Source organism: Neopelma chrysocephalum, unplaced genomic scaffold (genome assembly GCF_003984885.1).
Source record: "Neopelma chrysocephalum unplaced genomic scaffold, ASM398488v2 Primary Assembly neopelma1_22b, whole genome shotgun sequence".
Classification (NCBI taxonomy): domain Eukaryota; kingdom Metazoa; phylum Chordata; class Aves; order Passeriformes; family Pipridae; genus Neopelma; species Neopelma chrysocephalum.
Genome location: NW_020897690.1, coordinates 11,434,315 through 11,450,426, shown reverse-complemented (window position 1 = coordinate 11,450,426; position 16,112 = coordinate 11,434,315). Strand labels below are relative to the sequence as shown.

The following is a 16,112-nucleotide window of genomic DNA, read 5'->3' as shown; positions in this document are numbered from 1 at the left end:
TTTTTTACTTTTTGACAGGCCTAGCAAGTACACTTTTTCTATTTAGGTTGTCTGAAGGTTGCTTTAACAACCTGAACCTGCTTTACAAAACATCACCCATAGCATGTTGAATACTACACACAAATAGGTAAAGAAAGAAATCTCTCCTGATTTTCCAGTACCAAACAGCAGAGAAGGTCATTGGTCAAATACATTTACTAACAAAATAATGATTGTTTATTACTTACATTGTACTGCATACGATGCCAGGACAACAGCAGAACTAATGGGGCATGACAACCTGGAAAGGAGGGGAAATATTTGTATTTACTATACATAATATTATATATAATTATTATATTATATAATAATGTAGTTATTATATATAATATATAAAAATATGTTTTTTATTACTTGGACTATATAAATGACTTATTAAAATGTCTCCGCAATTAGTTCAGTATATGAAGACTTGTTTATCTTCAAGGAGTATCCGATTTTTTCTAAGTTTGATTGTCAAAGCACAGTAGGACTGGACATTAAACAGTTTCTTAACTGAATGGAAGTAAGTAGTTCTAAAATAATATGCTCAAATTCTTGCTAGATGATTATTCAGAAAAGAAAAAGGAGATGAGATTTTTAAGGGGCTCTGGACATTACTTTAATAGTTGCATTCTGGTTTATTTAAAACTAGACATAAACACAAAAATTAGCCAATGCCGAGCACAAAGACAGCTCTTATCTTATAACCAAAACTGACTCTATAGAAGAAAAAAACCAAATCCTAAAGGCAATTTAGGTTTGGCAGAAATACCTGGACTATCTTTCTCCCCCTTTTTTTTTTTTTTAATGTACAAACACACAGGAATTGCAGCCAAAGGAACTACTGGGTATATACCCACCATATAGGTAATATAACCCTGAAATCAGAAGAAACGATAGTATGAACTGCTCTTTGCCACTCCTTCCTGCTTACCACAGTGGACAGTGGGTCCCATGTGGAATTCCATGCCTGTCACACCAAGCCTTGCATAAATATCTATTCAACTGACATTGTGCCTGCTGGCATCTCCTACAGCTCATTTACAACAGACTTCTTAAATGTTCTTAATAAGTGAGCTATGTGACAATTTGTAACATTTCCTAGCAATTAATTGTCCTTTAAAGCAATGCTTCACGAGGCACATTTTTATAGCAACAATACCCTCAGAAAAAGGCTTTTTTATTTTATTTTTAAAAGAATTATAGAGAATTTGAAGATTCTTCTTCTTACCTTCCTTCAGCAATATCAATCTTCAATTGCAGAAAGAATAAGTGCCTAGAAAAGGTATTTTAGGAAAAGAAAAAATGTACATTTATTTTAAAAGGTATGGTTTAAATGGCTACATATATTAGTTTTATTTTATTAGATTTCTCAGCAAACTATACAAACAGATGAATAAAGATTAGTGGCATTGACAAATATGCAATCATACACCCCCTTAGTCTGATAAAAGTTTTAAGGATCTTTGGCAGTCTGTACTGCAACTCTAGGAGCATAGTATTAATGTCACAATTAACACTACAAAAACCAAACCACTACAGAACTGGGCTCTCTTTCTTCCTGGAATATTGACTTTGAATGCAACATTAAAAAAAAAAAAAGAAAATGAGAAGAAAAAAAAAACAAAACCCAATCAAAATAGACTGTGAAAGCCTATCTTGCAACAACTCAATCGAGAATGAGACATTTCTCTAGCGGTATATGATGACTAAAAGCTCTTAAAGAATTCTCCAAGAGCAGTTCAGTCTTGCTCTTATTGGTGTATTTGACAATGTTACTTTTTAGTGCTACTGAAGAAACGGGATATGAAGAAGCATAAAGAACAGATCACCAAATAATTTCAGTTTTAAACTGCAGTGCAGCTTAAAACTGCATGATTAACAAATACCAAAACAGGTCAATAGCTATTTATATTCTCAAGAAACTGAATCAACAAGCAGTGAAAATGTCACAAAAAATATCAGATTAATGGGTGCCCTCAAATTCTAAATTCCAAATCAAAGGCACTGAACAAAACAAGTATTCAATTAAAATCTTGTGACAAATTAATTGAAAATTGCTTATAATTCATGTAGCCCACCACCCTAAAAACTCAGAGACAGGTAAAAAAAAAAAAAAAAGGAAAAAAAAAAGGTCTACTGTAAACCAAAGGATTATAGATCTTTGCATGTTACAAGTGTAATGGGCAAACTAGGAAACAAGAACTGTTATCTGTTCTTCCTGAAACAAAATAAACCCCACCCTTCCACGCCCTTGGCATTAAATCTACTGCACATGTTCAAAACTGACTCAATGTTGATACAAAACTTCTAAGACAGATCTAGGGCATGCAGGCTCAAAAAACCCAAAGAATTCAAGGTGCAAATAAACCAACTGACATCTTTGCACTTGCTTATATTCCTACTGTAGTTTGGAGTTGTAGGCTGTGTGTAGCAGAAACCATTCATCATGAGCATTGCATCAAGCTGTCCATTCCAAACACATTTAATATTAAGAGTTTTACAAAGTTATTTATGTAATAAAGCATAGTTTTCAAAGCTGTGGACATGTGAAAGGAGGGCTTTACACATTCCTAGTTCATGGAAGCAAACAAAGAGAAGTTACCTGGTTTGTTCTTGCTGAAGTGTGTTAGGATCAGGTATAAAAAACCTTACACGAAAACGAAGGGTGCAGGGAAAACCTCCTGCAATATTTTAGATGAGGAAATAAAATTTTTAGTTTAAAACAGAAAATGGTTTTAATTTCTACATTTACAGAAAAATTACATGAACAACCACATGGAAATCTCACGTATTTTTCTCATGAAACTAAAAGAAACCATGAGAAGTCTCTCCTGATCCCCTAACACCAACTTTGAGAAGAAAACACTCAAATGCTGTAATGCTTTCATTTAAAGCACTTTGTATGTTCTACTTTGCATAAAAGGCTTTATTAAGGTACCTTTGCCTCATAAGTACTAGAAGAGAGAAAAGAACCAGATATGTTCAAGGTGTCTCAACTGGCATAACGCTCAATTCCATCTTACATATAAATACCTGACATTACAGAAGCTCACCATGCTAACTTTGCGTATGAATAGAAAAAAAAACCAAACATGATCTGTAACACAGGGTAGAAATAAGAGAGCTGAAAAGCATAGCTCAAGTGCCACAGCATAAATTGCAATAGTGTCACTCAGTCCTCCTAAGCTGCTATCTAGCAGCATCATGCTGGCCCACCTGTACTTCTTGGTAAGCATTCTGTGTTACCCAAAGCTGTTTATAAACAAGACACACTATAAAAACACATGCACTTGGAAGTGTGTGGTGTTTTTTTGTTTCATTAGTTTTTAATAAAAAAACAAAAATTTGCTTTTTCTTGCTGTACTTGAGACAAGAAATTGCCATACATGAAATTGGCTATGCTTCCCTCAAACAAACCCCTTCTTCCTTATCTTCCCTATCAGGAGGAATTCATTGGCACAACAATATGACTACTGCTTTCATGGCCATGAAGTCTTACACTGCTCAGAAGCCAGGTTTAGATGCTATTACAACATCAAAGTTAGTGACCTAGCATGTCAGATAGGAGTAAGGAGTAGTAGAAAGCTCTGTTGAAGAGACTGGCAGAGATAAGACTTGCTCCTGATGAAAATTTACCATCTGGACAAACTGCATTTTTTCTAGTCATAAGAACACAGAAAACCAGGACTACAAAGTTACAATCAAGATATTAAAAACAAGTCTTACCTTTTAACTGTTTTCTAATAGGTTTGCTTGGTTCAAGCCATCGCTGTGAAATGAAAAACTATTAGATGGATTAAAACATTTACAAATAAATACTGTTTCTTTATGTGTATGTGTGTGCATGAATATGTGTGTATACATATATGTGTATGCACATATGTATATATATTTATACATACATATACATGCACACACATTTATTATTAACTGTACTTACAGGTGAATCTACTGAAGTTTCATTTTGCTGTAAACCAAAGTATTCCTTTTCCGTCACACCCAACTGGTTATAGGTCATATCCAACAAAATTTGTCCAGTGTCTTGTTTCTGAAAATGAGAAAACCTTAGAAGTGGAACTCTGCAACTCTTATACATTTTAAGATACAATTAACTGAAATATCTTTTTTTGAATGTAACTCATGAATAAAACTAGTTGTTAATTCATCAATTCAAAGTTTCTCAGCAATAAAAACTTTATTCTTATAAAAATTTGGGTTTCTTTCCAAAATACGTTAAGCACATGAAATTTTCAAATGTGAACTGACATGTATTGCAGCCCTTGAGGTGGGGGCAGCAATTTAATTGTAAGCAGACCACCTCTCTCTTGCCCACAGTGGGAGCAATGCCCCTCTCTGGAGTGGTAGCCTGCAGGGATGACTTACAGACACATGGGGTTGCTCTGGCCCCCGCTGTCAGCACCAGCACAGTGTTTCCACATCAGCTGCCAAAAGGCAAGTGAGTATACACTAGGATGGGGAAAAAAGGAGGAGGATGCTGTGCTCCAACCATAAGATCCAGTACTTCAGCCTGTACTCTCACCTGCCTCTCTGCCTTCACATGCTCAGCTGTCATTCAGTGACCCCACTTTCTGCATAGATGTCTCTCGTGACAGGTATCAGAGAAGAATTGGTGCAACAGGAAATTACAGGCAGCAGAAATCAGAAGTGTAGGGTATAATTTTTCCCAAACCAAAAAGGATCTCCATGCCATGGCATTGTGGAGAACAGATTAACCAACTTTTGCCAAAGAACTCTGTGAATCAGTCCTATTTAAAAAAACCAAACCAACCACAAACCACCAACCACAAAAAGAAACAAACAAAATCCCCTCAACAAGACTGCAATCCTAAATATGCTAATAAGTAATAAATAGCTTGCTGTATTGGGTCTTTGTGGCCAGGTTCTGGTAGCAGGGGGACTACATGGGTGGCTTCTGTGAGAAGCTGCTGGAAGCTCCCTTAGTATCTGGTAGAGCCAATGCCAACTGGCTCCAGGACAGACTCGCCACTGGCCAAGGCCGAGTCAATCAGGAATGATAGTGATGCCTCTGTGATAACATATTAAAGAAGGAAAAAAAACTTATTGTGCAGATGTAATTGTGGCCAGAGAAGAGTGGAGTGAGAATATGCGAGAGGAACAGCTCTGCAGACACCAAGGTCAGTGGAGAAGGATGGGAAGGGGGTGCTCCGAAACTAAGGTTCCCTTGCACCCTGTGGTGCAGACTATAGTGGGGCAGCTGTGCTCCCACAGCTCATGGAAGTCCACAGCCTGTGGGAGATCCACCTACAGCCTGTGGAGAAGACCCACGCCAGAGCAAGCGGATGCCTGAAATAGGGCTGTGAGCCCATGGGAAACCTGTGCTGGAGCAAGGTCCTGGCAGGGACCTGCTGACCCATGGGGAGAGGAGCCCAAGCTGGAATAGATTTCTGGTAGAACCTGTGGCCCTGTGGGGTCCCACACTGGAGCAGCCTGTGCCTGAAGGATTGCACCTCATGGTAGAGTGATCCGCACTGGAGCAGTTTGTGAAGAACTGTTGCCTGTGGGATGGACTTACACTGGAGAAGTTCATGGAGGACTGTCTCCCATGAGAGGGATCCTACACTGAAGCAGGGCAAGAACTCTTCCTCCCTGAGCAGTGGCAGGAACATGTGAGAAACGGACTGTAAGCCCCATTCCCCGTCTCCCTGCACTGCTGGGGGGGAGGAGGTAGATCCTGGAAAGGAGGGATGAGTGGAGGGAAGATGTTTCTAAAATTAATTTTACTTCTCATTATCCCACTAATTTTGTTAGTAATAAATTTAGTGAATATCCCCAAATTCAGTCTGTTTTGCCCGTGACAGTATTTGGTGAGCGATCTCTCCCTGTCCTTATCTCAACTCATGAACCTTTTGCTATAATTTCTCTCCCCTGTCCAGTTGCAGAGGGGAGTGATAGAGCAGCTTTGGTGGGCAACTGGCATCCAGTCAGGGTCAACCCACCACACTTGCAAAGCTGTATGGTATCCTAGCTCTAGATTTTTAGGTACAGAATTGCTAGATAGAATAAAAAGCAGACCAGTTTGCTTTGTATCTTTTATATTCAAGAAAAATCACAGAAAACTAAATTTTTCAAATTAGTTTGAGTGAGATTTTTCCAAATCTCGCCCTTAAAAGCAGAAACAAATGGCACACATTTAAAAAAACAAAAACAAAAACCAAACCAAAACAAAAAACACAACCAGAGGAAAAATTATTTAGACTGTAAAAGACAAGCACTTTGTTCTGGAACAAATTTCTTAAAACTTGAGCTCTGGTTTCATCAAGTTCTGATTTTTTGAACAAATTTCTTAATTTTTAAAAATAATCTCTTGAAACAAAGGACTTCATGTACAAGCATGATAGTGACAACATTTTTGTGGGTGGCCCTGGTCTTGCTCAGTTCGTAAGAGTGTCTACTTAATAAGCCAACCCAATTCTTTGCTTAGACCTTTTTTATTATACAACAGTCTAGTAAGTCCAATTCAGAACACAGATTTTTATTATTTTTTATAGGGTACCACACTGTTGTGATTGAGTGCTTTAAACAGTAATATATTCCATAGTCTATCCTTATCTCATAGAAGCACTCTTCCTATTTAAAAAGATGGGAAAAGAAAAACAAAAATTCAAATTAAGGACACCCACTTGGCCCACCTTATTTTGGAGGATGGAATATTATCCAACATTTTCTACTGCTAGAGCAGAACTCTTAGCATCTTATTTGTGACTTGAATGCTCAGTGTTACTACCTCAGGCTGTTGGCCTCCTGTGAAAAGCTGTGCCCATTTTTCTGGAGTAGTCACATGTGCAGAAAACAATGTAGGCAACACTCGACTGTTGAGAGTACACTTTCCCCTCCAGCAGTCTCCCATCTTGTTTAATTTTCACAACAAACAATTGAGGTCTCGCAATAAATGTGAATCCACTCAGGCCCGTAGGGCTGTGTGGGCACTAAAAGCAGCAGCTCTGTCCCCTCCTTCTTCCCCAGCTGCACATTCCCACTTCCCTCCTTTCAAACAGGCTACCATTCCATAGGATAGTAAAACCATGATAGATCAAACACCATATTTAAATGAAATAGCATAGGCCTAGAATCCAGCTTAGAAACTCAACTCTCAGCAACAGGTGAGGACCACGTGACCATGCATTCCTTGTCACACAAAGCCATGGCACCATGCACCTGTCAGGCAGTTCTGTCCAGCACAATCAATGAAATTGCCTCCACAATAAAGACTGAGATTTGTCCATCAGAAATTATCCCTATATGTACACAAGAGGGCCCTACGGAAATAGCAGATGCCACCCTAACCCTCTGAAATAATGGGCATTTCCTGACATGTATAAGTTCGTCTTTAGCACTGCCTTAGTATATATACCACATTCATTTCCCCAGGGTTGGGTTTTTAAAAGCAAAACGTTAAAACACTTTCAAGTGACACCACATGACACCTGCAAAACAACAACAATTGCACCATCTATGCTGCATACTTTTAACAGGACCTAAATGAGCAACTGAAGTTATATTGTGACTAAGAGCAGTAACTACAGGGGCTGGGACAGATACTTTATTAAATGAAGGTGCCCAGGAATCTCAGGTTTCATTTCAAATTGGGCAGGACAAGACCACAGAGGGCAGATTCTTCTGCTAATTTTTGGTTTGAATTTCAACAGTTCTTATTCCTTTCAGTCTCCTTTCTCTGCAACAGCATTACCTCCTAATTTCCTTCTCTTTTTTTCATGCTTCCAGTCCTTCATCCCAATTCACATGCCTTCACCTTCTCTCTCCTCACCCCCTCACAACTGCATTACCCCTCTTACCCAGGATACATGAATTGCTAAGCCTTCTCATTGCTTACCTATAAAGACAAGCAAGCTCCCTGCTATGATATTCTTGCTCAGCAGTCACAGTTCTCTCTTTGCAATATTCCCATGTGTCTCCTAATCCTAAAACCAGCTGCTCAGCCAGTGCTAGACTCATCCACCTACATACCTACTATTTACTTCCCTTCCTCCTCTCTGTTTCCTAGAAAAAAATAATTTCCAACACTACTTTTATGTGGTTACAGTTCTTGCCCTCTGGTGTTAAATGCACAAAGTTGCTTTCACAGTGCCTAGATCAAGCACCCACTTCAGAAATCTAAGCTAAAATGTCCTTTTAAATTGTTCAAGTCTTCTGTTAAAATTTCCAAAGATAAAGGTTTTTGTTGTTTTTCAAGGACATGTTTATTTCCTTTGCTTTCGCATTGTTTTAAGAAACACCTGAATTACTTTTCAGCCTATATACCTAAAAATGACTCCACAGCTCATGCTGCACAATCTTCAATCCAGTTTGCCCATAAACAGTCTTGAGACCTAAGTGTAAAGTGAGGCAGGCTAAGGATGTCACATCACCGCTTTTGAATTCTGACATGCTTTCCAATACAGATCATGGCCACAACATATTCTAATATTACAATGTGTCAATATGACAATACATATTTTCACTGTCCTGTGCCACAGGAAGAGGGCAAAACAACATAAACAGTGCTCAGCTATACTGGGCATTAGAACCAAGTTTTCCTTAACCCTATCAACCATTAGAGCAAGTAGCTAAGACACTCCTAACAAAGTTCTTGCCTTTCTACAATGAGATTAAAAAAATTATGCACTCTCGTCACTGGCCTACACTGTTACAATGACACAAGCTCTTAAAATAACTTTAAGAATTTTGAAGTTTTCTAGTGAAAATAAATATTTCCAAGAAGTTTGCATGTTTCCACTCTGAAAAGAATTTTCCATTTATTTCACCTTCACAACATCTACCAATCCTTATTCTGAACTGTTAAAAGCTTTGTATTAGCCACCTCATAACCACACATTATTCACCTCCATCTAAATCTGTCTTCAAATCAATTACAATTTATGTTGGATAGGCCAAAAATTAATATTTAAAGCAGTCATATTACATTCTAACCATGTCAAAAAAATTTTCTCCCATATTTGGGGAATTTAGATTAGTCAAGTTCAATGTCTAGTAAGTTAAACAATTGTGAAGAGGAAAAAAACCCCTTTATTATTTTTTTAATGTCAAATAGTGCTTAGAAGCTGGGGTGATCAAGACTCACTGTCCTAAGAACTGCATAAACATAAGGTAAGACTCTTAGTTCTTTAGAGTGAAGGTGTAAATATGCATGTAAAGTTTTTCAGTCTGTTAGCTTCTACAAGTTAAGTTGTATAAAGAGACGCTTTAAGAGGACAGCGCAACATATTGCACCTCTGCCTGTCCCTCTCCTCTACAGAAGTTTTGCCCCCACTTTCTGGCAATGATAACCTCCCACTTAAATACCACCTAAGCTTTTGCAAATTCAGTCTTACTTCAGACACAATACTCACCGCCCCTCATGTGCTGTTTGAGGTCATCCTTTCCTAATTCAGTCTGTAACACTCATCCACAAGCAAACAGACTGTGTTCTTTGGTCCCAAAACACGCATGAGCTTGAACAAAGTGCTACAACTTTCCATTTCCACACTAATTTTACACACAATCAATTTATTTGGTCTTCTGCTAACTCTATCCTTTTCTCTTACTGGAATTTATTTACCCACATGGAAGATTTTGTTCAGCTAAAATAAACAGAACAGCCTCTTCTCTCCTAAGGCCCAGTCTTCTGCAGAGCATCCTAGTTTTACTTTCTATGCCTGTCTGACTGGAATTTCCCTCTTTTGCCTGCAAGTAGCCAGGATCAACATATGACTTTCCCTAGGGGGTGGCCTCAATGCCAAGATTAACACTGTTAATACTTCCTTGACACTGGCTGAAGAATCCTGCCTGCTGCATAAAAGCACTCACCTTTTTCAGAATGATAACACATGATCAGCTCAGCCTGCAAACTACCAGTGTTCTCCTCCTCTATTGTTAGCAACTGAAAATTGAGCTTAAAAAAATATTACCTCATCTTATAAAAGCTATTAGTTTACACTACTGATTTCCCTCACTGCAATTACTCCTTGTTCAAGGTAGCCCATTTGCTACCTGTATCTTTTTATTGTTAATAAGGTCTCAAACCTCAAATTTTTGATTTACTGAAAAAGATTCAATAGAAACGCATTAATGCCCTTGCACTGTTTAACATCTCCTTTTCAGCAAGATCTACTGTCACCTCTCAAGCCAACTCCCTGCCCATCCCATAACTTTCTAGATTCCATACCCTGTAGCGCAGTATTTTCCTATATAAAGGTCATACAAAATATTTATCCAGGGACAGAGTTTTGACACAATGCATTCCCTCTGCCTCAAAAATGATTTAAAATAAACATATATATGAGATTAGTCATTTCAGTTCTAACTTTGGAAAAATATCCCCTTCCTTTAATTCTTTCCTTCAGCATTTATTATCAAGTCAGGCTCCACAAAGGGCTAAGACTAACAAGCCTGCTGTAGGGCGGTTCACTTTCTCACTGTCCTCAAAGGCATCATCAAATTTCATAGTGTCTTACTGTTTTCCAGTCATAGAATATACTGATCTGGCCCAATATAAAACTAAATATTTGTCACTAGCCTGGGACTTTTTACAGCAGTTCTTTCTCTTTCAACATGCAGGGATACAGAGTAGCACTAAACTGTCTTGTATTATCAAAGAATATCCAGTAGGAAAACTTGGTGAGAAGGATACAACAATTCTGCATTATTGGATTCTTCTATGAGCTGTTTAAAATTATAAAACTCTGACCCACAATTAAAAAGAACCTTTAAGACTTGTATCTCTGTCCATTATTATAAATATACCAATAGTAATTGTTTGTGTTAATTTTAACAATCATGTTCCTTCTCAAATCCTGGAAGGAGCTTAACCGAGCTGGCAGAGAACGAAAAACATTCCTTACAATTTGAACTCTACATCCTCCAACTTATTGAATTATTATAGCCTTATCATTTTATTTCTAGAAGGCAACCCTATTATTAAAAGTCAACTACTCTAAAAGCAAAAATCACAGATACTTAGAAAAAAGTGTCAACTCAGAAAGACAATGTAATACAGAAGTCATCTGATGCTGTAAATTTTATCCTTTCACAAAAGTCAGTTTACTGGAAATTGAGAGGTGAGCTTCCCAAGTGGTCATCCCTGGTAAATGAGTCAAAGTAGAGCAAAATCAGAAAATTCTTGCATGTTTATATGAAAAATTACAAATAAATTTGCATTATTGCTCAATATACACCTATTAAACACACTCGAACACGGCTTGTGAGCACATTCTGTATATATTAGAATGACAACTAGCATTTTCCCCATGGGGAAAGTCTAGGCATTATAGCTTTAGAACAAGACAGAGGTAACATCAGAGACAGGAGTGAGTTAATCTCATCACAAAATTCAAACACCTCAAATTTACTGGGAGGCTTCAAGAAAACTTGGATAAAATTAAAGTCAAGTGCAACGTTCAGTACTAAATGCAGTCAAATCTTTGTCTCAAATGGGGTTTTGAAAGAACATTTCCAACTGCTAGCTTACATGCACATTCTATTCTTTGCCTGGACTTTGGACATGTTCCATCTAAGTACTGAAGCACTTAATGGTGGAAAGACAAGGAAGGCCATTTCAGCCTTGCATAGTTAACATACATTTCTCTTTGGACTGTAAGCAATGTAGTGGAATGTGTCTGTCTGTACTCCCATGTGAACTTTCCTGATAATGGTGACCTAAGAACAGCACATGCTGCAAGTTACACTGATTAACTCTTTGTGATACCATCAATACAAATTTCAGATTCACCAAAAGTGCAGTATAAAAACCTTTAAATAAAAACAATGAACAAAAAAGCCAATCACTTCACTACTCTGCCAAAGCAAAAAATCCAGGAGAAAACTGGCACTGTTTTCTTGCAATTAAGTCTTCATTTACACTTGGGCAGGATACTGCTATCCTTTGGGCTAAGTGCTTAATAAGAATTTTCAGGAATCAAATTATGCAGCTATCTTCAGGTTTCTCAATAGATAGAAAGTCCCTCTGGTCACTTCCATATGCAAAATCCACCTTCCTTCTTCCTTTGTCCAGATTTAGGATATTTGATTTTCATTCACCCTGCTACTGATCAAACCACTGGAAAATCAAAATACCATTTAGCAGTCCTATAGGTATAACTACAAAACTGCCATGAGCCCATGCAATTTGCTAACTAAATTTGATGAAAATCAGCTTTGTGGGCTCTATAAAGACCCTGTTGTTACAGAACGAAAAGAAAGACATATCTCTATTCTCCCTGTTCTCTGAAAGGTTCACTATTTGAAGATACCATGAATGTTCTACCATCATTTTAAAGACATCTCTTAGTACTAGTTCAAAATTTCAAAATACATAAGTTGTTTTCAGTGTCAGGTTGTAAATTTAGACTATCATCTTTGTATTAAATTTAAATCCAGCCCATATTTTGTAGCCTTGAGCATCTGTGCATTGTCAACAAGATACTTGAAATGGCAACATAGAAGAATATCTATTTGTTTAAAATTAAAGCAAATTTATCTCGTTTGTCTTACTCTTAATGTTTCTTTTCTTTGATGTTGTTTTCCTACATAATCTCCCCGTGACTTGGAAAGAAACCTTGTTTTCATAAGAATTCCATGTTTAGATGGCTGCTACGTCACATTTTGCAGTATTTTTCAGTACATTGTCATTAGAAGGGGAGAAGTCTCCAGTTCCATTTATATTATTGAATGGAGGAAGACCAAGATTCAAGTATACTGATTTTCCCTGTTCACTTTCCACTATTTCTCATAGAAAAGTCTATGAACATAAATCATACTTATGTATACATGAATATTAGACTAATACTAGTTCAAAGTGTAACAGATAGCGAAACTTGAGCCTTCACAGATCAGAACCCAGTACCACTAGACCCCAAACACACAACCCAACCTTAGTTTTCCACTGATACGTTGAAATTCTTTTAAAGAGAAAACACTACATCCTATGCTTTAGAAGAGATGACCCTGTTCAGCTCCAGGAGAAAAAAATTCAACAGATTTCAGCAATACTGGTAAAAACTGATAAAGTAAAAAACTAGAAGGCACATTTACAAAATTCACAAGACATAGTAAGTCTTTTTATCCAGGTATCTTGTATGTATGTCTAGTCACTTTGGAAAGCACCTTCATTTTAATAATATACTACTAAATTATTAAATACATTGCTGTCAATTTGTCTTCTGGATAATTGTGCCAGGTGATATGCATATTTATTTTCTTTAAAATATAGAATTATCAATTAACTTGTCATCGAGAAATTAATTCAATGTGGAGAAAAATTTCTTGATATGAGAAACACTTTCTCTAAAGCAATAGAGAAAGACTTAATTAGTGGGGAAAATCCGTTCAGAGCAAAACTTACTTTCCTTCAGTACATGCCTAGCTGATTCCCAGACTGACCACAGACCGGAGTCACTCTTTGCTCACAGACATAAAACTGAACGATTTTAGCAACTAAAATAAACACAGAGTCAGGCACAAACTTCACAAAGCCAAATTTTTCTGCTAATGTAGGCAGAACTTGGATACAAATTTTCTGCAGCTGGCTTCAAACCCTTTTGAGAAATAGACCTTGTGATACTACCAGAGCATGGCAAAAACTATTCTTAGGCAGACTTCAAGGTTAGATAATCAGGAAGGGCCATCCTGGCAGATAAGTGCGGCCTCCCTCAGTACCAATATGACAGCTCAGTACTCAAAGAAATAAATCTTCTGTGAAACGTCCTTTTCTTAGCCCATAACACAGTGGGGCAGCCATGCTCCCTGCTTGTTTTCAGTAAAGCAGTAATGAGTCCTACATCACTCCTACACAGTTCAGCATTACAGCTGTACTAAAGGAGGCTCTTCCAACTCTTGGATGCAGGAGGCAACCAGCAGGGATACCCTAGGGGTATGCTGAAGGTAGGGAGAGCAATCAGCTGGGTTTGCAGTTTCAGAAAAATCATAGAATCGTAGAATGGTTGAAAAAGACCTTAAAGATCACCTCATTCCAACTCCCTTGCTGTGGGCAGGGACACCTTCAAGCAACCCAGGTTGTTCAAAGCCCCACCCAGCCTACTCTTGAACACTTTCAGGGATGGAGCACCCACAGCTTCTCTGGGCAACCCATTCCAGTGTCTCACCACCCTCACAGCAAAGAGTTTCTTCCTAATATCTAATCTAAATCTACCCTATCTCAGTTTAAAGCCATTTCCCTCTTGTTCTATCACTATATGACCCTGCACAAAGTCCCTCTCCAGCTTTCTTTAGGTACTGGAAGGTCTAACAAGGTCTAGCCAGTTCCTTCTCAATGGTTCCCATATTGTGGTCACTGCTTAAAGGAAGAAATGAGAAGCAATTTTCACCTGTACAGTGCTGGACTTATGGCCTAGCACTAAATGTAAAGCTGTGTAAACACTCGTTTACAAAGACTGAATATACTACTATGCATGGATTTAAAAACATTTTGAATTCCTCATTTTTCATAGATCCTTGTGCGGGGGGGTCGTATGTGGTAATTATGCCAGCTAACTGACAGACAAGGCAATTCTTAGGGCATACTAGAGACAAACAACAGAAATTGTATACTAATGTGTTGCTCCTTCTCTTACATACCTACTCACCTTGTACTGTGGCTCCCAATGTTAGCTACTTCATAGACACACACATATATATGTATATACATACACAGCATATAAAATATATACTAATACAAGACTAATTCTGTGTATATTAGAATGAAAATAATATATATAATCTATCAAATAATTCCTACTTCAACTAATATCCAACAGACAAAGTTATCAGTCTGCAAAGTGAACTGTAATAAGGCTTGGGAAAATACAACTTTTGGGTGCAGTTTTGAATCTCCTGTAAGAAAACATTGTGTAATCTAAAAGATGTAGCAACACAGCTTCCTCAGTAAAATGCTTCTTCTCAAATACGGTATATTGGTTAAATAAGTATCATATACACAAATACACACAATTCTATTTAAATTCATCTACAGGTTTTTTCAGGGGCAGATAATTTTAATGAAAGTTGCTTGACAACTGAAGCTATTTCCTTTGTTTTCATTTAAAAATGAGCTAATATTTTTAATCAATACTAAAAGTTATATACTAAAATATTGCTAGAATAAAATACAGTAAAAATACAAAGTGCAAACCTCCATTAATCCTCTTTCCCTCCCCACACCCAAATAAAGAGGCTATATCAAAGTACAAAAGACTGAACAAAACTGTCCTCCTAAGCCACAATGTCTTCACTATTCACATCATCTTTGCATTTCAGAAAATATGTACTGACATCACTACAGGAATTTACAAGGCGTCTTCCTTTTTACCAGTCCTTTAATGGGAGAAAAGGAGGAGCACATCCAAATTTGGGGGTTCCTTTTAATTATTAAATACTTATTCATAGTTGACAATGATCACCAGATCTCTTTCTTTGTAGTCCCCATATCATACAGAAGACTTTTTTCCAGATACAATCTGCATGACATGATTTTATGATATTTCAGTTGGTTGACTTGAAAGTAAATTAAAATAGCACTTCATAAACCCATTACATAGCAGTAATTCTGCAATTTGTAACGGCAAAGTTACGTCTTCAACATCTTTTGGAAACACCATGCCTCAGGGTCCCACATTTGATCTCCAGCTTTCAAACAAATTTCTATGTATTTAAAAATAAAGTAGTTTTCCAAACTTACGTTGACTTTGAAGCTTTGTACTGAGCCATCCAAAAAGTGGACGTGACAGATTATCTCTGATCGGGTTTTCTCTTTTGGTAGCTCTGATGCTCGTATGTTATTTATCCTCCCACCTAATGCTCGTAAACGGGAGTTCATAACTATTGCTGAATAACCTATAAAACAAAAATTATGTTTAATAACAGCTCTTATAATTCTCTATGTTTGATCTATGCTTTTTCAGAGTAACCTACAACATCATGAAGACCTCACTACACCCCAAATGAACAAACTCTTGTTACAGAGAAGAATAAGTTGTAAAATTAGCTTGTTGTAAACCAGAATATAAATGCATATATATAGGGGAGCTTCCATGTTCTAAATGTTAACAGTCTCAAGA

The 16,112-nt window shown here is 37.3% G+C and overlaps 1 protein-coding gene across 3 annotated transcripts in view; it reads right to left on the bottom strand.

Annotated features, from left to right (window-relative positions):
- PTPN3 (protein tyrosine phosphatase, non-receptor type 3) overlaps nucleotides 1–15,884 on the bottom strand; it is a 99,096-nt gene extending 83,212 nt beyond the window's left edge. For 2 of the 3 annotated variants that reach the window (XM_027680110.1, XM_027680118.1), the window contains exons 1-6: nucleotides 15,734–15,884; nucleotides 3,965–4,072; nucleotides 3,751–3,808; nucleotides 2,627–2,705; nucleotides 1,253–1,297; nucleotides 228–280 (exon numbers count right to left, since the gene is read on the bottom strand). In XM_027680110.1, coding sequence (XP_027535911.1) covers nucleotides 228–280; nucleotides 1,253–1,297; nucleotides 2,627–2,705; nucleotides 3,751–3,808; nucleotides 3,965–4,072; nucleotides 15,734–15,871 — 481 coding nt within the window. In that variant the 5' untranslated portion in view covers nucleotides 15,872–15,884. The remainder of the gene's footprint in view (nucleotides 1–227; nucleotides 281–1,252; nucleotides 1,298–2,626; nucleotides 2,706–3,750; nucleotides 3,809–3,964; nucleotides 4,073–15,733) is intronic. The other variant, XM_027680126.1, reaches the window with a different exon arrangement.
- Nucleotides 15,885–16,112: the final 228 nt, after the last annotated feature.